The sequence below is a fragment of the Augochlora pura genome, chromosome 8 (assembly GCF_028453695.1).
Source record: "Augochlora pura isolate Apur16 chromosome 8, APUR_v2.2.1, whole genome shotgun sequence".
Classification (NCBI taxonomy): Eukaryota; Metazoa; Arthropoda; class Insecta; order Hymenoptera; family Halictidae; genus Augochlora; species Augochlora pura.
Window position 1 is genome coordinate 11979675 of NC_135779.1, and position 27803 is coordinate 12007477.

Here is a 27803-nt window from a genome sequence, read left to right on the forward strand (position 1 = left end):
AATAATAATCGGTAACCGCCGGAGAACATTTGATCCGAACGAACGAGTCAGTGTGCGCGAGAGATTGCAAGCGTGTAAACGGCTTGCTTAACTGCAAGAAGCCGGGAAAGACGTCGCGCGTAACTGTGCAACTGGACAAATTCTTTACCCTGGCGATACTTAAGGCTTCCTCGTAACCGAGGATTTCAAGCGGTCATCAGACTGCATCAAAGGCGACGCGAGAACAGAATTGCCGTGAATATTTTCCAAGAACGCGTGTAAACTGTTCCATTAATTGCTTAATCGAGCGAGCGGCGCGCGGGTCGGACAGATGCGCTCCGCTCGACGCGCCGCGAGATTCGATGACGATGGCGATCAGGGCGACGGACAGGATGACGATCGGGGCGATGAGGAGAGCGACGATCAGGATGACGATCAGGGCGACGATCGCGGGGGAAAAAGAACGGAGAATGGTCATGCACGTCGCGTCGACCTCTCGAAAATATCGTTGCGGCCCAGCGAGCGTGGTGATGAGGGTGCAGAGAGAACCGCGGTAGTGTCGTTCGTCTTTGTCGCAATTACCGATTGAGCACGGACGCTGGAACGTGAAGCGCATAATGACGCCGAACAACGAGGATCCATCGAGTCGATCCCACGGCCCATTACGGATTTGCTCGTAATTCGACGTTCCGACGCCTCAAAAATCACTTTCGTACCAAGGGCCGCGCCTTTTTCGACCCGATCTCGTACGACGATCGCTGCCTAAGATCCTTCCCTTCGCAACAGTTGCAGAAAGTGAAACGATCGCGCGTTCGCTACGGAACGTTCGTTACACGATCACAAACGAAAGGTCTCTCTCGAAGTTCTTTCACAGAAGTTGCGAAAGTCTGCCTCTCGAAGGGCAGTTTCTTGCGTCCACGGTGCTTCAACCTTTACTATAGCAAGTCGGACAAACTTCGGCACACGTGTTCGGGTATCCACGTGGATATGCGTCCAGTCAATGATTTTAAAATAGCGTAATTTTTTTTTTTATATAGGACTAAATGGCTTGAAGTTTTTTGTAAACGTGTAAATTCATGTAAATGCTTTTCTTAAATTTTATTTTTACTTGGTATAAAATTAAATTAAATTTTTACTTGGTATGAAATTAAATCGCTAAATTTTTACGTGGTATGAAATTAAATTTCAATTTTACTTGGTATAAAAAAATGTAAAAAGAACTGTTGTTGTCTTTTTTATTTAGATTGAATTAAGAAATGTATTTAATAGTTTCATATGAAAATATCTACAGATATAAGAATTTGAAAGTACAAATGTGTCACTGGCCGTTTTGTCTGGCTCGCTAAATTTTTTACTGAAGCAAATGTTTCGTTTAACCCTAAACCTACCACGCTCCATAAAATTATTAACGCGTATTGCTTTATAAAAAAAAATAAAAGAATTAATTTATTTACATCTTTCGCCATTTTTATTATAATACATGGTTGCACTATCCCCTTGTTCTATAATAACGAGTCAGACTCGCGATAAAGATTTTATGCGCTATATACGAATATTATTAATTTCTTCTATCTCGAGATCAAATTTAATTTTTTTGTTATCTAGATACGAAAACAAATAAAAAAGATAGAAGAGACTTTGTCTGGTCCTACTAAGGAGAGTATTAAACTTCCGTTAATAGCGAAAGGAATCGTAGCGCAAGGGGTTAAGAAGTCTGCCCAATCATTTCTCGCGAAGTTATCTCGAAAATTCCAACAGTCTAAAAATAAAAAATGTGACACGCTGCCGGTAGACGCAACGTTGATAAAACAACTGCCAGCAGAAACGTGTAACGCAATTGATCAATACGAGCAGACGTTAAAAAAGTTCAACGGTCTGGCCCGATATCAAAAAATCGATTTCGCTTTAAATCGGGGTTGTCCCCACAAAATCACGTGGTCGCGACAAATGTCACGAGTGGAGCGCGCGCAGGACCGCAACGGAAAGAGGGGAGAGAGAGGCCCCCCCTGAGGAAGACCGGGTATCCCTTTGTGTAAAAAAGAAAAGGGAGAAGGAAAACCGAAGGGGGGGGGGGAGAGGGGTTGCCGCGGAAAGGAAACGAGCTCGCCAAAAACTGGTTCCAGCGGGGGACTTAAGGGCGATCGGCGCGGAGAACATAAATCGGCGCTTTGTTGAGATCGAGTCGAGATTAATCGGGGCCGGAGTCGAGCTGACTGCACGAGAGCAGATAATGTCGCTGGGTCCTATATTATATTGAATTATATCGGCTCGGCGTCGGTGGGTGTAAGTGTTCACGTACACGATCGCCGCGATTCTTTTTGTTCCCCGAGCGCTCGGGAGCCGCGAGAAAGCTTTGTCGGCCCCGGAATCGTCCTCCCCGGACTGCTCGACATCTTCATTTTTCTATCTTTTGCTTTTCACCATCGTTCGTGATAAGTCCGGAGTGTTCCACCTTTTTCTCGAGTCGCTGGAGCCCCCATTGAAAATTCAATCGGGTTCTTTCGGCTGCCGCGTCGCCGCCGTATCTCTCCTGTGCGCAATCAGGGCCGGGTAAAAATATTTGAAAAAGCATTGACAGTAATTAACGGATTATTCTCGTTCGTAAGAAACAATATTGCAAGATTTATTCGATTTATTTGTCAAAGAAATAATATATTGAAAGCAGTTATTTATGGAGTGGCGCAGAAGTTAATTGAAGTAGTATTTTAGATATACTGGAAATAATGATTTAAATTAGTATTTCATGTGACCAAATTTTTATTGATTGTATTGTAGGAAAGGAAAAATATTGTTTCGATTAATAAGCTTTTTCTTATATTTCTCTTAATGAATGTGCATTTAACATCTGTCAAGACATATTTGCAACTGCTTGTTCGATGAAATTTCATGGAAATAATATTTTGAAGTGTTCCACTTTTTTTTTGTATTTGAAATTGAAAACAAGTACAATTATTTTATGATTTAGTATTATTCTTGTAGCGGCGTAGACATTTGTGTTCATCCACGTCATTCTTACATTGTAAAACAAAGTCTAACTTCAATGTCGTAGTCCAAGGTTCCGAAATATTTTTGGCAATGGAATATTTACCTTATTTTTTAACTCCCACTAGAAGAAATTTAAAAAATGTTATTAAAACCCATTACTTATTTAGCAATTATTTTTACATATAAAACTATAATGTAACATAAACATAAAAATATGAATAAATAAAGCACTTAATGACTCGTATACAACACGAAGTAGATCTTTGAATGTATTTATCGCAAATTATTATCTATTCAGATTCAGTGAGACACTGGTATTAGAAATCCCTGCCAGTCCTCCTGCCATGGCCTCAATATTGCAATTTCTCATCAAACGCGTAAGCGTCGGACAACAAGCGCGTGACTCTATGGTATCAGGTCTGGGACAAGTACAGATAAAACCCATTTAGTTCTCACAGTTCTCAAGACGTCGGAGGAGAACCAAATTGCCCCTGAATACAGCGCAAGCGAGAAACAGGCCTAGGTTAATGCACGACTTGCAAAGTTTTACAATTTTTCGAATTTCCGGGTAGTGGAACGCCCAAGTATAAGACGAGGTGAATAAGGAGGAGAGCTCAGCGCCGGCACGGATCCTTAATTGAACGGTATCCGGTTGACGTGGACGAAGCAAACTCTAGATCGGATAGGAGTAATCGAGCTTTAGCCGGCTAATAAATATCGGCGAAGGGTTAATCGCGCTGCTACCCAATAATTCCCTTTAACGCCGTTAATCCGCCTCTGCCTTCGCCTCCGGACCCTCTGGAACCACTCCGCCGCGGCCATGGCCGCGGCCGCGTAGTTAACGCGCGTATGCATCATCTTTGCATCGACGTACGCGCATCCCATTCTGGACCATTAAGCATCGTACCTAGATGCGCGGCTTTCTTCACCTGTCCCGATACCTGCCGGCGTAACGACGTCGGGACGATAGTCGTCCATCCATCCGCCCTTTACGTCCCGTCGACCCTTTCGCCTTACCTTCTTCGGCCGGCGATCCCGGTTACGCCGCCCGTGCAGCAATAATGTTCAATTGGAGCTAATAAAGACTTTGACGTGGCATGCCTGACCGCCAGGTGGTGCTGCTGCTGCGAGCTACTATGTTATTAAATAGTTACGAGGCGGTGGCCCGAGCACGCTGCCACATCCCGGGGACAGAACCTCCATCGATCTCTCCCCGTGGTCGGGGGACAAATAATCGAATGCTCTGTACCCTCGATGAGATCGATAATGGCCGATAGTTAACGGTAGTCGATCTCCGGCGAAAGAATCCTTGGATACTAATTTTCTGATTGCTTGGCGATCCGTTTTGAGCTGCGTTTAAGTAATGCGCGTATTTAAGGCTCGCGTCCTCGTCATTTTGGCATATCATCGACGTTGCAGATGCACGCCTGTAGTCGATACTACGAATTCATGCAACAAGATTATTCGATATATTTCTTCTAATCTTTTGCCTTTCTCTGCTTAATAATTTATATTACGAATGTCAAGTTTGAATTTTAGAATGCTGTTAACCGTTCGCATTCAAGGACTCTGGAGCGGAGCTATTTAGAACTTATTATCAAAATCAAGGGCTCCATTACGGAAGATAAATTTTCAATGGCTTTAGACTAAGCATTTTTACGTGAAATTTAATTTGTTTTGTAAATGTAAGACGGTTTATATTTCACGAACTCTTCCATTTAATTAAGTCTTTAATTAAAAGACAAATGATTATGCTACCTTTATACAGTTAGGATTTAATATTCATTGAGCAAAGCTGACTTTAAATTTTAAACAAGAAGACGTGGTTTTGATGAACAGGTGAATACAGTAAATTTGCAAAATATCCTTATATTGTTACAATTCGGAGGAGGCATTTAAACTCTATTTAATCAAGTACGTTTCTATCATCTTTAACTTAAACACTGTGACTGTAAGGAAAACGCCGAACATCGTAATTTCAAAATACCTCAAATATTTAACTGAGCTGTAAAGTATAAGATTTATGTATTCATCAAAATAGACTCATGAAAACAAATTCGATAGAAAAATAAAGAGCGAAGAAACACTACTAATAATAATTAATAACTAGAAGTATACGGTGTACATTCTTGCATACATAGAATTCATCAAATTGAAAATGAAGGAAGAATGTACATACTAAATAAACAGTTTTATAAAGTTTACTAGGTAAAGAGAGTGATCTAATCAAACTTTGTAAGTGATTCAGATTTAATCAATTGCTCGTGTCCATTTTCAAAGAATAATACTCACCGCATCGGAAAAGTTGAAGGGAAGTGAAGCGAGACAGAGAGTATTTATGCAAAATACAATTTTTCTGCATCTATTGTAAGCAGCAGAACAATAGATATAATAGCAGGACTTTGTTTTTTCCTTTAACACGTGGAGTGCCGAATATCGTCCTCAAAAATTCTCATAATATCGAAATGATTAATTAATAAAGTAGTAACATACAGTCTGATTTTAATGATACAATCTTATATTTTTTATATAATTATAAACATTTAGTTAAATATTAGGGAAACAATCTTTGGACTTAATAAACTGTAAACAGTGATTTCAATAGAATGATTTCTGTAATGAATAAACTAGTAACGTTTTAAAAACCTAGTTAAAAAAATAAAACCACATATACGTAACGTGCACGGCTGTCAACGTGTTAAAAATTTTAGTGGCATGAGGATAATCTATTGACGCTTTTCTATCCTTTGAATCGTTTTATCCCTTAGCACTTGAGTGGCGCCTCTTCTATTTAAAATATTGTTAAAAGCGTAACAGTTTTATGGTTCACTAGACTCAATTTCATATTCATAAATAGTACTAAGTTATATAAAATGGAAATGCAGCTGGTTAAAGTAGCTATTTTAGATCTAGACTTAAAATGGCCTGGAGTGCAAAGGGTTAACATATTGTTGCAAAGGGTTCGGCCTCGCCTCGCCGGTGAATTCATTCTTAACACTTTATTCACAATTAACACAATATGCAACTCTTATAAGATTAGTTGTACAATAACAATATGGCTAGATCTGAGAGTATTATTTATATGCTCGAGAGAATCTCGCGTCTCGCTTCTCATTAACCCTTTGGCCACAGTAGACTTTGGCACGCACCGGCCGTACGGTACGATACGAATTCACTCGCGACGTCCACTGGCTACGGCGAAGTTTTTCGTTAGACATGCATTTCTGAGGAAGTGTATTAAAATATTCAAAATACCGAATTCTATTACATTAGAGCAATATTACTTGAAGTGAATATTAATTTTAAGCTTTTTTTAATAATATTTAATAGTCAAATTTAACAATAAACGGGCGAAACAGGCGAAATTTGATCTGGACGCTTATTGGCGCCTACAGTACCAGAAAGCCAACATGTGTCGGACGCTAATAGGCGCCAACAGTCGTCAAAGGGTTAAACAACCTCGTTGGCCGGAAACCACCATATCGATCCGACAGCCAACTTCTCTCGATCTCCACAATCGACAGCTTCCGTCGTAACAATATCAAATTGCAATATCAAATCACAATATTAAATTCGTAATCTAGTGATACCGCCCGTTTCGAAGCACGTGCGCAGAGAGAAGCGGACGTGCACAGCAGGTGTGTGTTCGGGCAAGGATGCGACTTATAAAACAATCTCCCCGAAGTCGAATTTAATTGAGCGGAGGCAGGCAAAAGGTAGAATCCGTGTTTCTTAGCCCTCCGATGGATTCGCAACGGATCTTGATAAACCGTGGCATCCTCGGCAATTTCGGTGCTCGCTGTGATTGACCCCGCAGGGTGAAATTCTTCCCGGCTTCTAGCCGAACCTCGCACCCGATTCACCGCGGTGGTTTCCGAAAGTATCGTTCGCACCTGTGTCTCCTTCCTCTTCTCTTCTTCTGCTCGACGCTAATACGGCTTCTGTCGCGAACTGTGGCGTTTTTGCTGGTACACTTGTCTGGTAGTATCAAATTCGCCTTCTCCTCGAATTCGTCTCCTCCAGAAATTCTTGAGCAGTTTATACGCGGTCGAGCATGCTTGAACAGCGCTTCAGAATTTATAATTCACTTGCTAGCTCGTGTCATTTATGCGAGGAATGAGACGGCTCGCTAAATTTGCTCGAGGCAAATAATCAAAATTGTATAAGGAGGCGCGCGATTTGGAGACCGCGAAAGATACTGAAGTAATACTTGACGAGGATGGCTTTTGTAATTTTAGACTGATAGGTCATGTTTTCTTTGTGATTCTACAGTTTCGTAATTCTTGGAAATCAACAATTTGTTGTTAATTTTAATATAATGTTCGATAGTAATGTCAACTTCAGTACGAATTAGTTACCTCGGGAATGTAAATAAATTTGTTTCGAATTATCATATGGGCAAAAATATTTACAATATTCTTAATAGCGAAGTAATTGTAAATTATATAAATAGATAAAGCGTTAATAAACATACGATAGGAGAACGCAGAATCGGATACAATTTCGAATAAATTCATGAAGTATTAAAATGAATTTTCTTCAATAAATACGTAATTCGTTTTGTACTGTTACAATGGTTTCATTAAAGATTATTAGAGAACCTTTATTTTACTATCAAAGTAAAATCATCTATTTCGTTCTTCATCTGGATAAAATGATTCGTCAAGATGATAAATTATCATTAATTTTTATTCTTATAAATTCTATACTTTCATACGCTGTTATAGTCAACGTACTTCTTTAACGAATTTCATCTATTCCAAATAAAAGTATCCTAAAAATCGAAATATTCTCAAATGTTTAATAAATTGTTTAACCATATGACGTAAGATGAAACTTCGCGTTCCCTCTCAGACATCCAACAATCGTTCCTTCATCACAGCATTCTAATTTAATGCGTTTACTTAGATATGATTTTCAGTGAAATAAAATTCGTGTGAAAAAGGACGGAAAGCGATTACGTTGGTAATGAAAAAGAAAGCGAGTCGCGCAGCAGAATTCTCCGACTTGCTCAAATATGTGAAACTAATCAGCGCCTAATAAGACGCCGCTGAACAAGTTCTCGATGAAATTACACGGCGGCATCCCTAGCGCACGCCCCCGCGCTCGTTTTTCCCCGCTCTCGGTGGCAGAAAACCCGGCCGCGATCGACGAAGTATGTTAATGCTATCAAGATCTGTTGCGCAGCCGTAGTTAACCTTGACGCCAAAGTAGAAGAAAGTACTCTAACGAAGGACCGTCGGCCGTTCTCACAGCCTTGTGTGCCGCGCTCGCGCGCGCGCGCGCGCGGTCTTCGTCAAACGGTCCCGCGTCTGGATGTCACTCGTCTCTCGCACGCAATATCATATTCATACCTGTAGCGAGGTGTGCTCGTGAACGCGTCACGTCGAGCCGGCCGGCCTGTGGGACTCCGGGCGCACGAGCGATTCCTTTAGATCGTAGATCGCTCGACTTTGAAGTCGTTTCTACGCGGCGAGCGAAGCCTAGACGAGGTCAGCCGGGTCGGCGAAGTGCTCTCGTGAAGCGGAGCCCGTTTCTTCCGTGGATCGAGACCCGGGTAAAAGACGCGGGGCGAACGGGCCGGGAAACAAAGATCTCGAGCAATTCGAAGAACCCGTTTCTACGCCGCGGAGTGACCGATAACTACGTGCCCTGAATGCCGACCGCGAGATTTTCGAATTTCGCCGGCAACGCTCGTGTCTAGCAACGCCGGGCCACGAAGCACTGTGGAACGTGTAACACCTATGTTCTCTTGGATATCGCCGGTCGTTGTCTACATTTTTTACTACAGCTGCGTTAAATAGCTTACGCATTCGCTACCAGCATCTCTTGTGAACTCAGTTACATTTATTGTAAATCAATTCTTATAAAATATGATAAAAATTTCGTCAAAGAGGAGCTGTATATTCTCAAAATATCATTAATAAGTGATCGTAGCATAAGTAGAACGAATTTCATTTATATGTCACTGGTCAATTGTGGTATACAATAAAAGTTCATTGCATTCAATACTATTTTAACTGAAGTAATAAATAAAATTCCGTTCAAAGACACTCAAGGTCTAAAATAGTTAAACTTACTAGTTTGGAAAGTAAAAGGATTGATAATAGCCGCAATTAATAAAATGAAAACATACACTTGCGTCAGAGAAAATATATTAACACCTCTACAAGTGGAATAGAGTCTATAACATTGACCCAAATAATTTAAATTGTTTAGGGTTGTTAGACCAATTACTCATCTAAATTTATGTAGACTGCAATTGATAGGATTGATCAAACTTTTGTATTTGAGTCGAGAAATTGGAAATTTCATCGACATTCGAAAAAATCTCGACGATAAATATTGGCCGACGCTGTCCATGAAAATGGGTTTCCTTCGAGCGTGCGTCTTCGTCGCGAGAAACGATTAAGGACCTTCGTTTGCGCGCCAGGAATACAGAAACCCCCGAGGAGGAGCTTCTCGTGTCGGATCCTGATACGCATCGGGATCTCGAACCTTTGAATTATCGTCGGACGCGAGCCGGAGGACGAGGGGCCCGCTACGTGTTCCGAATACGAGGTCGGGGGTGAAGCCGGTGTCGTTCAGTCCTTAGGAAAAGTGCCCGGTGGTGGTCACGCTTCCGAGATGATCTTCGATCTACGGCACGGGTTGGGGAACTGTTTTATCTGTTAGCCCAAAATGTATTCATGTACGCGGACTTTGGGCCTCAAAAGATGCTTAACCCTTTCGCTCCGCCGTATATATACGCCCTCGGAGAATGACCATTTATATACGAAGAGCGTTTACCATATATATATGGTAATTTTTTGCTTTCTAAAATATAAAAGTATATATATAAACACACAGTTGACTATAATATTTAAAAAAATAAATTATGATTACGAACTTTTATATTTTAGAAAGCAAAATGATATTACTAAATATAATAATAAATATCATTGTAAAATTTAGAGAACAAGAAACGGCTTCTACTTTGTAGCATTCCGTACCGCGGTGTCAACTAATCGGTAATGCGCTCCGTAGCGAAAGGGTTAAACTTTATTCTATTCGTTTCTCTGAGAACATTATTTTGGAATTTCGGTAGAACCTCGATTGTCTGGAGTAAGTAGAGTAACGTAAATTTTAGATGGTAGAACGGTTATTTTTAGTTGAAGTAACGAATGTTGTTTTTATTAATTTTTACAATAGATTATTTTGTGTATGATTCACCTTTGATTGTGCAGATCATTGGTAGAGCGGATAATTGAGGTTCTATTGTAATGCAGTTATTTAGTACAGTTTTACGAAAACTGTATAAAGTAAAAAATGTACTACAAATTTGCTTTTATAATTATACATTCATAATTATAGTGGCTCTATCTGCCTCATGTTTTCCTACATTTAACCTTATTGAAAAGGTTTAAGTTCTTATAGACACTAACAGGCAGTTAATTCTTTTCGTATCTTTGTCAAAAAATGTTAACATTTACTACTAGCGTGCGCAAGTAGATTACACAACAAAAAGATCCTTCCACCTTCAGGATAACTCTACGTTCCTGTCAATACTTATCTCTTTAATAGTACTTTTTCTCCACTTTGAAGTCAATTTTAAATTCCTGTACAAGAACGATAGGTTTGATTACAATTTACCATCTAATTATGAAATTTATCCAATTAATTCTTCCGAAAAAGTTTTCACAATTTCGGCAATTCTAAAATAAAAGACGTAAAACCGATACGACGGCAGGTTCAGCGATAAAATAACACTTTTGGACTATCCTTCGAGAAATGTCATAAATTGTCTAGAATCTCGGAAATCCATGTTCTTCCATCGCATTTTTATGCTTACTATTTCGAGGCGCAACAAATCGCAAGGCTACCGCGAATTCCCAGCGAATAAGCGAGAACGAAATATTCTCCTCTGCTCTCCAATGTCTCGCCGAGTTTCTCAAGCACGTTTTGTGGGAAGAGAAATGCCGTACACTTCGAAAACACGAAGCAGTAAAATAAGAATCGCGTATAAATCAGCAGAGTAGTACAACTCTATAAGTAGAAACTATAATAATCGAGAATAGGATCCGACGAGTCTCGAACTTCGCACAGTCAATCAGCAATTTAGATAAACGTTAGATTCCCGTATCCCGAAATATTCGAAACACGGAACATCTTCGGCGAACACTGTTTCTCCATTCGTGTTGTTCGCACGAGGCCCGAAACACATAATAGATCACCGATCCACAGTTGATTAGAAAAAGTTGCCAGACCTTGCCTCCGCTCGGAGCGGCTCGCGGCCGCCCACAGGATTTCACTGGATTATAAATAGTAAGAGCGCGGCGACAGGCATATTGCGTTAGTATAATTAAGCGATTGTTAGGCAACGATAGCTTCGGACCATCAATTATTCCTACTAAGCGACAGTGTCGAAAGGCGCGTTGATCCACCGGTCGGATCCAATTTGATCAAATTATTAACACCGACGGTGGAAAGCTCCGAGGCAAAACGGATCCCCGTTCGTCCATGGAAACGTGAAGCAACGAATGGGCGTTACGTTTACATCGACGTTTGCTTCGGAGAACTGTAACGGAATGTAACCTTGACAGCTCGATCCCGATCAACGGTTTTGCCGCATTAATCACTACCCTTTTACGCACTCTCGATTCCCTCCGTTGATTTGCGTAAATAGTAGCCGTGCGAAATACGTATGTCCGGGTAAATATGTCGTTCGGTGTGGAATGAAAAACAGACGTTACGAAACCGTGTCTGTGCGTTTTGCATTTTATAATGAGAAACGTCGACCGCATATCTGAATGCATCGTAAGTTTCGCACTTCGCGAGACGGATCAATGCTCTGTGTTCGAACATTAATTGCGTTATACAAGCAGTTGGACAAACATGCAAATCCAACCGATCGAGATTATCTGTTTCATTTTTCAATTTCTCGGCCGTGGAACAGCTTGCTAGATATTCTAGAATAATTCATTTACATCAGTATATATATTATATTAACCCTTTGACTACTGTTGGCGCCTATTGGCGTCCGAAACATGTGGCTTCCCGGTACTGTGGGCGCCAATAGGCGTCAAGATCAAATTTCGCCCCCGGTTATTATTAAATTTGATTAATTATATATCGTGTAATATTTATGTTATATATTGTAATTAAAGCTTAAAATTAGCTCACTTCAAGTAATATCGGTTTAATGTAATAGAATTCATTGTATTGAATATTTTAATATTCAAAAACAATATTCGGAAAACTACGGCTATGCCAAAGTCTGCCGTAGCCAAAGGGTTAATATAGTCAAAGTAACTTCTATATTTTTATTGATATCTAGACGAAAAATTAACAGTCATATTCGTATATTTCTATTTTCTATTTTTTTTAAATATATGAGGTCAATATTCTGAATCTTCATAAAGCAACTATAACATTTAAAAAGATACCGAAAGAAATCTTATGTATCTACTAATTTCAATAAAGAGATATAAAAAATATTGTGTTCAAATACCATTAAAAATGTAAAAGTCACTTTGAGTCCATATTTATTTGCTGTCTTTATTCCAGTTGCTTTTTGTTCGAGAACTCTTCCTTTTTACTTCTCAACGAAGAGCGAGCGCACGCTGATTACACGATACATACATATTTTCTCATTGAAACTTGTACGATCTCGTTTCATACGTTTAATTATCCAAGTAAAAAAGCCGCGCTTAATTCTATAGTTCCACGTAAACCATAATTAGTCCACCATTATAAGCAATTTCTCGTGCAGTTGAGAAATCCGTATCCGACAAAGTGATTTAAGGAAGCTTCATAGTTCTCAGCGATACGTTTTACACGGAACAGCGAGGAGGAGAGTTGAACACACCGATCACAATATTAATCAATTTTCTAATTCTTTGTTTAGACTGAAAGTAACCCGGGCAAGTTGTTTCGATCCGCTTGCATAAATAATTTTCTGAGAGCCGCGGGGTAGCATTCGGTGGTGGTTCGGCTATCTGCGGCATCGATCTACAATTCTCGGGACATCTGTGTATCCCCGACTAATTAATTCTCGGATCCGGACTATCCAGTTTGTCACGATTCGGTCCTCGGTTCTTTCGATGGATCTCGTCGCAGATTCCGCCGGCTTTACGCGGTTTCGTTATCTCGGCGCGGTCATCGACCGGATCTATGAGATCCTTCGGTCGCGCGTCCCCAGCAGAGCGATAGGGTCCCGCCAGTGGAAGGATATATCCCGACGTGCACGCGTCCTGCGTATGCGAGCGTAATCCATCCGGACGTCATCCTCGCGACAGAATTCCGGCCTCGGCCAACGTTAGACGAGCGAAACCGCGTGACAATCGTTTTTAATCTTAATCCTGACGAAATCTTATCGCGCTCGTTGCTCGCTCGCGATGCCAACGGCCGCTGTTACAGTTAAATATCGCGATGATTCTCGCATCGGACAGTGTCCGGCACGTCTACCTGCTGTCTCGAAGATTAATCTGACACTCGGTTGCTTCTAACTCGTCTTCGAAACTGCGACTCTGATTGGATACCCGCGGTGACCGAGTCTGCCGGCGCTGTTCTGCGCACCGTCCGCAGATTTCGATGTTGTTTTGTTACTCTGGGTTTCCAATTTTTGTCACTGTATCTATGTTCGAAACATTCCTAGCTGGTACATAATAAGTTCGTTGCTATAATGTACTGTTTTAATCACGTTTTACACTAATACGATATAATTTTAGTATTTGTAAGATAATTTTTATTTATATTATACGATTTTGCTGTGAATAACTTCCTATATATTTTCCTTACCGTTTGATAACTATAACAAATTATAAGAATTGTCGAAATTTTGTACACGCTTAGTATAATTGTTGCGAGTTTAAACAATTAAAATGCTTAGTATTTCCTATACATTTAAGGATGTGAAAAAGTTTCCGTTTACGTAATGATTTAACGACGATGAAATTAAAATTTATAGCTTCGTTTTGAGGCTCATAGTTTAATTTGCGTATAAGAGTTACTGTAGAATATTTGAAATGTGAATAAACCACAAACAAGCGTTCCCATAAAAGTATAAAATTCGTAAATAAATGTATAAAAGAAATGAATTTATTTATACAAGAATCATATTAAATTACGTAAGATTTAAATTGATTTACGATTTTATGTGATAATAAATTTATACATGAATTTGAAATTTGTAATTGATGAAACTTGAAAGTATAAGCAATATCATTATAATCATACAAACAGTACTTTAATATAAATAATTTGATGTTTACCGAATAGATTTGCAGATTACTAAAAATATACTGTTATGAAGAACATTATAGTATCTTTAATTGCAGTTTCTGTGAAAGCTTGTACATAGAACGCATAGATTGGAAGAATCATGGTTCTTCTTCGGCTCGCGCGGGAACGAAATTTCGCCAGTGTCCAACGGGGAAGTTAATCGTCAAGAATCGTCTGACATAACGATTATCGAGTCCAACCAATTTAGGCAATTACGACGGTGGGAAAGCGTCGTGTACCAGCGTTCCATTAGCCGCGTTAATCCGACATTATGCTCCTTACTTTACGCGCCGGTGCATCCGTTTACGTCATGGCTCCGGACACAGAACAACACCCGACGCGGAATTAATTGTTGCCCGTGCGCACGGTTAATCCGGTAAACTAGAAGTTCAACCGAAAAGTGGATTCTGCAGACGTCGATTGACGGGCTCCGCGAATTTGTTCTGCATAACGATCGCAGTTTGGCAGAAATCAACGCCGAACTTGTTTTGCGAGTCAGAATAATTGGTTTTACAGTATTGATTTCCAAATTATTGACATTATAAAGACTCTTTCATAGAAGCTGATTAAATAATTTTCTTAATTCAAAAAAAATTTGCGAAAGCTGTCAATAGATCGAGACTTGTCATTTTTGTAACACGGTTCATTGCGAAATCAAATAAATTTATAATACATCAAAACGTGCAAAACTTGCATCACTGAGGAATCATTAAATAATAGAATCAATTATATGATACATTAAATACAGCGTCAGTCAAATATAGATGGTACTGATTTTTGATTGATTCCAAAAACAAATTTTTGTTGTAATATATTCAAACAAACTGAAATTTACAAGGATGTTTGGAAAGCGCAAGAGTTAAAATACCATAAATTGTAGTAAATTCTAACTAACTAGAGTACGTTTCATTAAATACATAAGTTTAATATTGTAGGAATTTTTCATAGCATGAAGGAAATTTGAATGAAATTTATTTACACCTGATAACTGATGAATAAATGTTAACAACTAGTCTGTGAATTTTATACATTTATGAAGGAAATTGATAGCCGAAATATTAAAATAATTTAAAATTAATAATAAGATCATTTGAAATTAATAATAAGATAATTTGAATTAAATAATATCAATGCATTAAATTGATCATATTGGAACTATTTAAAATCCGTGTAATTTTTATTTTATACAAAGATCCGCGTCCAACACATATATACTTTTTTAAATAAAAATTAAATGCTTCGCATCTTCAAAAGTAAAATTACATAAACATCGAAAACTTGATCAATTGTTTTATTTCGCCAGAGATAAATCCGAATGTTATTATGGGGTTTCCAACTATAACGCCGGTGCCGTTTGAAACTGAGTGACACAGTAACATCCCACGTAGCCGTAATCAACGTCCTCACGATCTATCTTGTGCAAGTCCAGGGTCTGGAATCAAAAGTCCCGTAGGGTAGTCTCGTTTCCGTCCCGTGAAACGTAATCGCGTAACGGAGTCTCCGATGTATAATCAATGAGATGATCTAGATCTGGATTCGGAACAATGTTCTGCGGCAGTCTCGTGCGAAAGGAGAATGAAAATGCGCGGGAACCGGAATACACTTGCGCCATCCGCCATGTTTATCGTGACGCGTGGATCATTCTTCTTCCCTCTTTTCATTCGATCGCTGCTTCATTCGATACCGGGGCAATCGCGTGAACAATCTAACGCAAAGTACAAAGCGGAACAATAAATATCATCTCTCGAAATATTCATTAATTTTAACAACTATATTTACAGAGAAACATAATCTGACGTTTGCAGCGTCGATGAAGAGATTTCATTGTTGTTATCTCCAGACTGCCGATCTTTATGCATTTATTCTATCAGCATGTTTTCCAAATGCAATTAAACGTGTGTATTAAAAAAAAAGGAATTGTATTATTATACAATGAGTACGTTAATATTCAGGCACCTTTTAAAATATATTTCTTTCAAGTTGGACCAAACGATTTGCGTTTCTTGGAGATGCTAAACTGTTTACTAAATAATGAATTGAATGATGTATGTAAAAATTACGATTGGTGGTACTAACAAAAAGATTAAAAGTTGATGTTTTCCGAACATTTTTATCTGAGCCTAGGACGAAAAATTGATTCTAATTGCTGTATGAAATCTTTTCGTTTCTTACATTTTGATAAAAGAATTCGTAACAATGAGAGTTTGCGAAAAGTTTCACAGTTATCAGCGTGCAGTAATAAATGTCGAGGCTATCGTCAAAACCCACTTGACAGTAAAAATTTCTTTTTAATTTCTACATTAATAGATACAAATAGCAAGATGAAGAAAACTCCGCCCTGTATATGTCATGAGTCGTGTCGACACGAGACGGTAATCGTCAGATTTCGTAAAATAATCACGAAAGGAAGATGATTGGTAGCGACGAGTATCTCTCTCTTCCATCAAGCCTGGCGCTCTTCTCTCCGTCTAATGTAACATTCCGCTGTAATACAAGCGTGTACGCGATATGAAGCTGTAATGGTAGAACGCGTATCAATAGCCGAAGGAGGAGGATTATCATTAAGTGTTCTTAATATACCGCGCGAGAATGTTTTCATCGCGTCGCTTGATAGCCTCGTAAAGATGATCAGGAACGGGCGTCCCGAATCTCTGTCCCCTCGTCGGCAATCGACTCTCGATCTTCAGCGATTTCGATCTTCGCTCGGTCGTTCCAATTTGGCGCCAATTAAATCCCCCGGGCCTGGTACCTTATAATGCCTTCTATCAATTTCTGGTAACCGCTAATGACAAAACGGGCCCAATCGAACGACAGAGTCGCTCGATCTCCGTGAACTGTATCTTCAATTAATCCACCACCGATTTTCCTCCTCGAGCTCCGAGAGTTATTTAATTATTCTCAATTAAAAATATCTCTCGATGGTTACTCCGAATCATCGGATAAGTAACGTTCATTTCCAATGGCGTTATAATTGATTAGTCGGACCTAATTCATTGGAAGTTTGGTTATAACGCGTTGAAATTGAATTACGCGAGATTAATCGATTCAATTGATTTTAATTAATTTAGGTTTTAGATTTGTAGTTTCTTCACGAAATTCATCTGAACGTTGCACATAATCTGTTCATATTTTCCAAATCTTATTATTGATGAAAAATTACTATTGTAAAATGAATCGTGAAATTTTCAAATTGTTTTATCAATGATGTTCTAGGGACTATGTTAACTTATTAAAAAGTGAAATAAACGAGAATAAACAGATACAGCAGTGGAGGAAGGAATTAAATAACAATTTCAAAATATTTGCATTATTTCATCCTATTTAATCCTGCAGTGAATAGATGGGAGAAATATTTTGTCAGTGTTAACACTTTGATACAATTTGCTCGTCTATGTGTTCTTTTACGAACATAACTCTTCTGTCCATAGAGGCATGGTCACACTTGGAACGTTGAGCATGTTGCACTTCAAACTGAACCAATGTAGAGTTTATGCTATCAGTTCACGTCTGACAACGTCAGACTATCACGATTGGTAATCGTTTCAAGATGCTTTCACATCCAGGTATCTTGGATCTATGTGTGCTGCATAACATTATTACTAGATGAAAAAAAAACAAACTAGGAAAGGAGAACGTCGTTTTGATGTGTACAAAATTATAAAGAAAAAAATGATGTGGGGAGAATATTGGAATATTTTATTAATTATTGATTTATTTATCTGAACTAGTTTAATAAGTTTCCCGCACATTATAATAATTTATTAATTCTTCCTATAATTCTGTCCTAAAATGACAAAGTAACATTTTCCTTGTTGAGAGAAACAAGGAGTACTATTGTTTGCTAACATGTACGTTGCTTACTGACCACATTTATTGTTAAGATAATTTATAGTGAAATTAATTGAAACTAACTGTATAAGTTTTCTTGTCTTATTAACATTTTGGCACGTATAAATTACGTTTGAATAAACAAGTAAAATTTTCTAAAAATTGCCTTATCATGATTCTAATCCACTAATTTGTAATTATTCTGTCCTTCATTTAAAAAGCAAGAGTACATATAAATTCGGTGCTTCAACGAATCTGACACATGATAGAGATTTTCAATAATGAGCTTTCAAGTATGGCAGTCATTTTATTCTTCTCAGTCAGAATAAAATTCTCTTCTCGTGCCATCGATATTTCTTTCTCTTCTAAAAACAAAGGACTTTAATCTGCGACGAAAATATTTTTCCAAACCGAACCGTTCGATGTCTGAACGATCGGTTGCAAATCGACCTTTGGAAGTCAAAACAGCTGCTTCACGCATGTGCTTTCCTACAGATTTCGCAGCAAACCCATGAAAAATGTACATTGTTCTTCGTCCCGTTGGCCTCACCACGTTCCTCTTCCTCTTCGTGGAAGCCGGTCGTTCTTCCACGGCAGCTTTTATTTCGTTCGTCCTGCGAGCCGCACGAAATAACTGGACGTCGAAACGAATGGCGGAATTATGCCGCGGAAGAGATCGGTACGGGGCCGGTTCTCCCCGCGATCCGCGGCGTAAAAAACCGCTTCGGACTAGATCGGCGAGGATCGCGTGGCGATCGAAGCCGATTCTTTCGACCGTGCAGAAATAAAAGGGCGGGGGACAGGCGTATCGAGCCGCGGCCGATGATAACTGGCCGGGGACCGATCGGCCATCGTGACAAACTGCGATCGATTCGCCGGCTCCGGATCTTGTCCCATTAGTTTCGAGCTGGCCGTGCCTTTTTGCATTAGTCGCGCGCGCACGGACGGCTCCGTTCTTGTCCGATGTTTTGCGGACATGCTTGCGCGCCATCTCGAAATGACTTAATTTTGCATTGTTGTTCTGTTCGACGGGATCGGTTTGATTAAGAAAGTGAAAATCATGTTGAACGGTGAGGCGTGCAAGTACGAGATTTCGACGTTCGGGACTGGACTGGAAGCTCGAGCAACCACGAAAGTATCTTGACTGTCGATAAGTCGCGATTTTCGACAATTTTCGAGGTTCAATTGTATTATTGTGTCAATTATATTAAATCATAACAACATCCTGTTCTTTTCAAATTACAAATATAGCTCACATTATCTATTATCGCATACAGGCCGGTAATTTAAAGTCGGCATCGTAGCAATTGTGCTATGTGATCCTGCAACCAGCTTATGCACTTGCTAACATTATATACAATAGTTAATAGAATAAAACTGTTTCTAAATCTTTATAAATATGAAATACTTCAAAAATTAGTATAGCAACGGTGTGTTAGATTTCGGCAGAAGCCTGGCAGGGACTCCTCGCTGGGAAATACAAGATTATTCAAGGAATATTCGTTGCTTAATGAATTATGGAGGAGAATTGTTTCGAAGAATGCTCGTTGCGTCGTCTGTTCGTGAGTATATCGCGGCGCAATAATCCCGCCGGCTGGAACACGTTCGGTGTTGGACGAGCCTCTCGAACACTGAGGTCTTAATTGCCAGGTGAATTTCAATGCCTATCGCGTGCCTAATTAATTAGCCCGACCGAAAAGCGATCGCTGCGAAAGAACGGCCGCGATCCGATCTATGATACGACACCGATCTTTTCGTCTTTGCTCGACGGCGTAACAAGTACGGCATTCCGCGCGGACGAGCCACGGGATCGAGAGGTGTGCAGATTTCGATCCCGGAGCACACCCATACCGGCCGCGAAACTTTTACGCCTGCGTTTCCGTGTGCCCGGCGACAACGCACTCCGATAAAATCGAGCCGGGAAATATACGATCGTGTTCGGCGCGGTTCCACTCGCCAGTAAATTCCCGAATTTGTCGAAAACCGAGGGATACGGATAGAGAATGCGCGACGAGGCATCGACTCCCGGACCACTCGTTTCTTTCTGCGGGTTTCTTTCTTTTTTTTCTTTTCTCTGCCGGAGCCACGGGGAAGCGCGTGTTCGACGCTGAAAGCGCTGCGTGCCGGCCGTTCGAACGTCGGGGTTCCCGACTGGTTCCTGGATCACTTCTGACATATTTTGTTCCTTTGACTGCTGAGAGGCGAGCTGAAACTTCCTCCTGTCACGGCTCGCCGCCGTGGCATCCAGTATGAATCATATAACGGAGACACATAAACATCAACGTGCCTAACCCTTCGCCGTGCTCGACTGGCCGGGAATCAAATGGCTCTGCGGCGCGCGTGATTTATACGCGTCCTCTCGATATTCGGAGAGTCGCCGTTGCCGGACAATCTCCGAAGACAATGCTCGTATTCGTAACGGGAAACACCCACCCGCGATATTAAAACTTGGTTTCGTTCAGCCCAGAAAAGGAGAATCGAGGCGCGCGCACAACGAAATGCCGCGAGACGTTGCGTAATGGGGTAAGAGCCCCCGAAACATTTTCTGTCTGAGATCATACATTTATGTCAAAATTTGTCATATTTGTTTTTATAAATGTGGAATACGTTGCATAATCTATTTTTTAATTACGTTTATAATGCTTATAATGCTTTATAATGTTTATAAGCGAGAATATAATTAGGAATTACGTTTATTGAATACACAAGTGTTAAATCAATTAGTAAATCATGAGCAACTAGTGGTCAACCAATACAGACAAATCAACAACAATTTAACACAAAAATAATAAAACTAATCTTCAAATGTTATACATGTGATCTTAACCCTTTGTGGTCGCATTAAGTTTATAATTTATTATAAGTTTAATTTTCATTGAACGAACATTATATATACGCAAGACTAAAAAGGAAAAACGAAATTTATTAATTCTTCTTTAAAGTTTAAATATATGTAACAAAATAATATGTTTTAATTTTATGTAAAAATAGAACAAGTAAATGAATAGCTTTGGTGGCTGAGAGTAAACATACCACCGCAAAGGATTGATACACGCACGGATGAAATTATTGCACATTGAATGTTCATTTCGTGTAGGAACGATTCTGCAATATTTCAACATTGAAAAGAAATCATCGCTTTACCTGATTTCTATCAATAGTGCTTGTGATTTAGACACCACTTCGTCACTTTGCCCCGCAGTGCGCCGGCTCGCTTGTGCCCCGAGAGCGATTCAGCTTTATGACCGGCTTGCGAAACCCGGTTTCATAAGCCGGCTTTCAATTTAAATATTCCGAGGAAGTAAGCAAGCTGTAGCTCTCGAACGGGTCACAATTTATTCCGGCATTGTTCGTTCTAGCGGCGCTGCTTTCCATAAAGTAAGTGGAGCGAATTTCATGTTCTCGCTGGACCATTCAGCCGGCCCTCCCCGGTCGCGGGGATGCGAGGTGATCTACGTGCGATCGGAGACTCTCGAAAATCGAATGTATCGAAGATCATTGGTAGCCGGCGATGCGGAATAATGGATTAGACCCGACGGTGGGGGGATAGATTTGTAACGTGGGGGTCGGGTCAGGAAACTCGAGGGCCGATGTGCCCGGTCTGACTCCGGTGTTCGTTCTCACCGGGGTGGGGGGAAATCCGGATCATCCCCCAGCCGGAATCCTAGTCGGAAACCCCATCGACGGGTCTGCAGAATGCCCGCAGGCCGTGCCGTTTTCGCACAGCGCGAGCAAACAAGTGAAAATTAAATTTGAAAATTGCCCATCTACAGCCCGTTGTCCGATCCGCCTAAGCGGACCGGTCAACACCGTTTAATCGGAATCCTCGTGCCCCCAGCACGCTTTTGCCCCCGGTCTGTTTGCACCGACCGGCGCATAAATATTCATATGAAGGGATTAGCGTGATTTTTCGGGCCCCGTGCAAATTTGCACGAGCTCGAAAACCTCCCGTGATAACAATTGTTGGTAAATACGATTTCCGGAAAATGAGCGAACCGTTTTTCACAGTTTTTTTTTCATTCGGTTGGGTGCTGTTCATGTACTTTGGTAGGATTATTTCGAATTATTATTAACATGTGGTGAATATTAACACATATTCGTCCGGCAATCTTTTGCACCGTCATTCACAAAATGCTGGCATTTTTTTGATACTATCTGTAGAAATGATATAGTCTATATAAAAGCAACGTAACGCGTTAAAGTTATAATTATACCATCTTTGGTTAAAATTATCTCTGTTTGGTAAAATTGGAATTTAATTTATTTAGAATTGAAAGAATAAGAATCTATTGTTCTGTTTAATATATAACTGACGAATTTTCGTCAAGTCAAATCAAATAGCTTAATTAATGCAATCGGAATCAGGTAATTAAAACTCACTAAATATAGTATTAGTTGAACTTTTTTGCATTTTAATATTTCTTATATAATTATGAAATAATTGAGGATTGTGATACATTTTAACTTCATAGTTTCGCTTGTACTATAACTTGTGTAGTATTTGTTATGAAGTTTCCTAACATATTATACTGAACATAGATGTTATTCGCTTTTTAAATGAAAATAAAATTCAGTTTTTCTATCGTCGATACTTTGCAGTTACATTTCATGTAGATATACAAAAAGTACGAATTTTCTTGCACGCGGAAGAATTTATTAACGAGAAAGAAGTGGTAATCAATTCAGCTGCAAAAGAAATTGCATTGCTAGAGATTAAATCACCTTGATCTTGTTTTTTAAAGGTATCATAAAACCGCTCTGAACGTTTATTCCTCGTACACTATTAGACTCATTTATAGTTTTCAAATAAATGTTTGCTCGAGGAATCGTAAATACTAAAATTAGAGATTATTTACATTATTTAGCGAGGTTATGATGATATTCAGTGACTAGAATGCTCAATTGTTAAAAATAATATAAGTATCGCTAAAATTCGCCATTTCGCAAACAATTACCAATAGCCAAATCACGAAAATTTGTCATTTGTATATTACAGAAAATGATTGATATTTGTTCTTTTACTTCTAAATCAATTCTAATTTTTACCAAACAGAGATAATTTTAATCAAAGATGGTATAATTGTAATCATCACTGAGAAATATATGATTTTTAACAAGTTACGTTGTTTTTATATATACCATATTACTTCTACAGATAGTGTACAAAATTCCGCCATTTTGTGAATGGCGGTGTAAAAAATTACCAGATGAATATGTGTTAAATAATGTAGGTAACTAGACAATTCTGCAAAATAAAAAACTGAAGAATTAAAAGGAAATAAAAGCTATTAACTTAGTGCATCCTAAAAGCGTCAGTCTAGGTTAAATATACAAATCTATGAAATTCTAAAATAAAGAAAGAAAATAAATTATTTATCGTTGTGCATACTCGCCCAAAAGAGTACGCTATTTTAAGACTACCCATAATTAAATTCGTGCTCTGAGCCAGCAGACGAGCCATAAAAATTCTACATGACAGTCGACGATTTAAACATCAAGTATACGGCCTATAATCGCTGTGAAAATGAGAATCGAAAGTGAAAGTAAATTCGATAAGAAAAAACTAAAACAAACCGTTCCCTTGCGATAGGTATCAAAAAATCTGAGCGATTCAGTGTATCAGCAGAGCGCAGTAAGCACGCAACAAATTCGGCCTGTGCTGGTCCCGCGCGGCTATAGAACACGTGAGAAATATCGTGTAACTATCGAATTAGCAAAATTCTTACATAGAATCGGCGAAGACGTGGAGGGTACAGGGGCAGGGACCCGAGATGCACGCAACGATTCCGCATCGTTTCTACGACCTAGGACCCTCTCGGTGGCAGCCGAAAAGAGACGCAGCTACGGGCGTTCCTCGTGCGAAAGTAGGAGAACGCGAGACGTGGTCGAAGACCAACGAAGGGTGACGGAACGAGCCGAGGGGACTTTGGTTAACGAGTGCGGGCGAGAAAGAGACCGGCGAAATTACGGGTGGTGGTGGAAAGGGATGGAAAACGGAGTCACGACAGCCCAATAGGGGGGAACCGAGTGTGACGCCAGCGGAGAGGGTCACCGGTGACGGTGGCGCTCCCTTAGCGGTCCAAGCCAGAAGGTAAGGTTAGTCAGTCGCCAGCCGTCCGAGGACGATACACGTTCTGTTCGCGTCTCCGCCGATTTCACCCTTCCAGTCCACCGACGACTCTGGGAAATACGCGCGAAAACAGGTGGCAACGCAGTTAACAGTGACATTACACAGTGCTCGAAAAGTGTTTCGGACCTAATTGCGGTGAACGCGACGTGATCCTCATCGTTGGCTAAGTTACGCGGCAAGAATTTACGTAGTGGCGTGTACTGTGTTCTGGAAAGACCGGCAAACGCGCGACGTGTTCCTGTACCCTCCAATTTGGATACTTCGCGAGTCGTTCAGTGCTGTCGGAAACGTGGATGGAATTGTAACTGTTGGAAGTGTTTGCACAGAGAGGAGTGTGGAAATGCGTCGGGAAACTCCGACGAAAACGCCGTGCTGAGGTATTGCCTCGAGGTTTGGCAACGCCTGGTGTCCCTTCGGTCGACCGTCATGGGTAGCTCGTCTGTGATCCGACGTAACACAGGATAGAGGCAATTTGTGCGAGTTTAAGAGAGTTTAAAGCACGCTCTCGTCGCATTGTCACGCGGAACGGATCGGATCGACACTGGAACAGAGATTCCAGATACGTGTGCCGGCAATACACGAAGTGAAAACGCAAAAGTCGCGACGAAAAGTGACGCGGGCGAGCGTGAGAAAAGACCGGGTACGTTTCTCTCCACGGCGGCGAGGGACGGCTGAGATATACACTCGCAGTACGCGTCACTCGTGCCTCTGCGTGTCCTCTGTAGTACGGTGTTTACTTTCCCCCCCATTCAGTGGAGACCCACGGTTTATTTTGTTACCAGCTTCTTGCACTTTGGCTATCGATGTTTGATTACGATCCGAAGTGACGTCGACGCGGCTAAGGATTTTCGGAGCACAGTCGATTGGGTGCAGTCGCGTGGAACGCTGCACGTTGCTCCAGTTTTCGACAGATTTTTATAGAGTCGAACGGGAAAGTTTCTTCGCGAGATGTCGAGTACGACCTAAAACGTGGGTGCAGTTTGAAGATGGAGCTTTCGAAGACTGAGCTCGAGTCCCAGGCAGTAAAACGGAACACGCTGGTGTCAGGGTCGGACCGGTGACAAATCTCGATAAGGACTGGAAGAGACAGTGTCCGGCGTAGCCGCCATTTTTCGTCTTGACGTTTCTACCGTGTGATACCGTGCCGCGTCGTCGACGCGGTTGGATACTCGCTGGCTCAACGACTGCTTTTATTTTCGGTTCTTGTGATACGAAACTAGTGTGCAATAGTAAACGTGTGAACTTGTGCATCACTCGAGGATTACCCTGTGAGCGTCAGTGTGAGGTGTAACGTGGATGTGTTTATTTTTCTCGTGATCGTTAACGGAAACAAATCTCGAGGGAGCGTCATAGAATCGTTCGACAGTTGTTGATAATGGTGGTTCTCGGTAATGGAGTAAATACACCGCGTGTTCCCGTCGAAATATGAGGAGAGCGCCTTTCTGCGAGCCGAGGGAATTGATATCGAGTGAAAATGTATCTCACGCGTGTGTTCTTGGTACTCCTTCTGGCTGTGAGCTCGAGGTGCGTTACGCTTTAAATTGTCCCGCCATTTTTCCGACACACGGGAATTTGCTATATCGCGTCAACCGTACCGTGGTTTTTCTAATGCGAGGCTTTTATTTACGACGGCGTTGGAATCCGTTGCCGCGTATTACTCGTCTAAAATCCAATCGGATCTTTATTTTTCTTATTTAATTGACGCGCATAAACACGCGGCTAAAAAAAGTTGCGCCAGGCGTAAAAAGACGGCAGCATACAAGAAACCGGTACTATAAATATTGATCGTTTGAATGGATACCACGGTTCATTGGTCTCGCATTGCCTTGATGACAGTTAATGAACGGTAGAACTGTGAGAAATTGATCGAGATGCATCGTGTTTCCAGTATTTGCCCGTTATGCAAACTTCCGCGGCTTCTTGGAAATTTAAACTGTGAAAATGTGGTATCTTAAATTGTTGTATGACAAATATTACCAATAATTTTTAGTCTCTAATTAAATTCAATGTTCAGTTCTTTCGCAGCCTAATTATTGTACCATATTACGAATGATACAGGTTGAGTAGTTTTATATCAAATAGAAACACTACAGAGAATAATATCTAAAATATATTCTATTTAAAAATGGAAGTTTATTGAGAAATCTAGATATCTGATGAACTTGTCACATGAAGTATACTAATTGCTCTATTTCATGTAAATGGAATGTAATTAATATATGAACTATAAGAAAGAACATTCTACAGCATTTCGTGGTTTCTCACATTAAATTGTCTGCAAACGTGTAAACAAATACTGAAACATAGAGGTTTTTCTTATCTACTTAACTCGTGTCGTACTTCATATTTTATATTTTGAGAATAATAAATATTATTTTGATTATTAAGATTTTACTTCGAGTCGTTCTTAGTCCCACGATATTATTCATGCCGAAAAACGGAAGGAGGGTGTCTTAGGGTTAATTTTGATGATCAATAGATAGGAGTTTGGTGTCGGAAATTACATACCGCGCGTCTGTCGTCAAACGCGTTTAATCATAGGGCAACTACAAAGATTCCAAAGCATAAATTTTGAGATTGTAAAATGCAATTCCGCCGGTGTACAAGTTTGCAACCACCCAAAGGGATGGTTACTGGGTCTGGTACTCGCAATTATCCAGGCCACAGCCTGTAATTAACGCCCGGTGACTGGATCGCGCAGAAAGCCCGAACGTTAACTATTTATTTATCGGCGGCGTCGATCGCGATTTCATCAGACCGTTTAATCGATCCACATCGTGTACGTACACACTTTCGAAGCTGGTGATTTTAACGAGTCGTTCTCGATTGCAGATGCATGTGCTCGAGCGGGTACACTGGCCAGAACTGCGAGAACGAGTATATTCCCTGCAAACCGTCGCCGTGTAAAAATGGGGGCACGTGTCACGAGATTAACGGTTTGGAGTACGAGTGCAAATGTCCTGAAGGTAAGTTCTCAATTCCTCCTTTTATTAACTCCGTTTCACCCGAGTGTGCTTCTCCCGATCAAACCTAATCGCCTGACGCAAGAGATTATTGAGAAACTTGGTGCTTCGGATCTGTGCATCTAGATTTGACAAACTATTTGTATGATGCTCGTCGATTGCGGATTTTTATCCAAAATAAAAATGCATTAGTTGCAAAATATGGGTACTAAATACTAAGTTAATTTCTTCTTTAACGACTTTAATAGATCAAAAATAAAATATTTACATTCATATATTCTTTTAATCTCTTTTCTATCTTGAACTGCGATCACCACATTTTGTCATAAATGCGTAAAAGTAGCTCAGTCATAACAAAGCAATTTTGTTTGTGTAATTTTGATAGTAGAATCGTCTTTTAATGAATCTAGTCATGTATTGATGCACAGTTCCGAAACATTCTGAGTTAACGCGATATTTTCGATATCTGTAACAGTTGGAAAGCGGAGTCGAGTCACGTGTGACCCAATCTAAATTAATATAACTCAAACATTATGAAAAAAAGTAAAAGGTTTTCTTGTTAAAAATGACCCGGCACCGCTGGTGAACTGTTAAAGGTGTGCATGCTTTGAATTGTAACTAGACGGAGAATGTTTATGCAGAATGAAGATTCTAAT

General features: G+C 40.2%; 1 protein-coding gene across 2 annotated transcripts in view; it reads left to right on the forward strand.

Moving 5' to 3' along the window:
- Nucleotides 1-27803, forward strand: part of N (neurogenic locus Notch protein) — a 386036-nt gene that overhangs the window by 160506 nt on the left and 197727 nt on the right. Inside the window, exons 1-2 of one of the 2 annotated variants that reach the window (XM_078188603.1) lie at nt 25649-25708; nt 27017-27150. In XM_078188603.1, coding sequence (XP_078044729.1) covers nt 25659-25708; nt 27017-27150 — 184 coding nt within the window. In that variant the 5' untranslated portion in view covers nt 25649-25658. Of the gene's footprint in view, nt 1-25648; nt 25709-27016; nt 27151-27803 lie in introns of those variants that run through there. The other variant, XM_078188604.1, reaches the window with a different exon arrangement.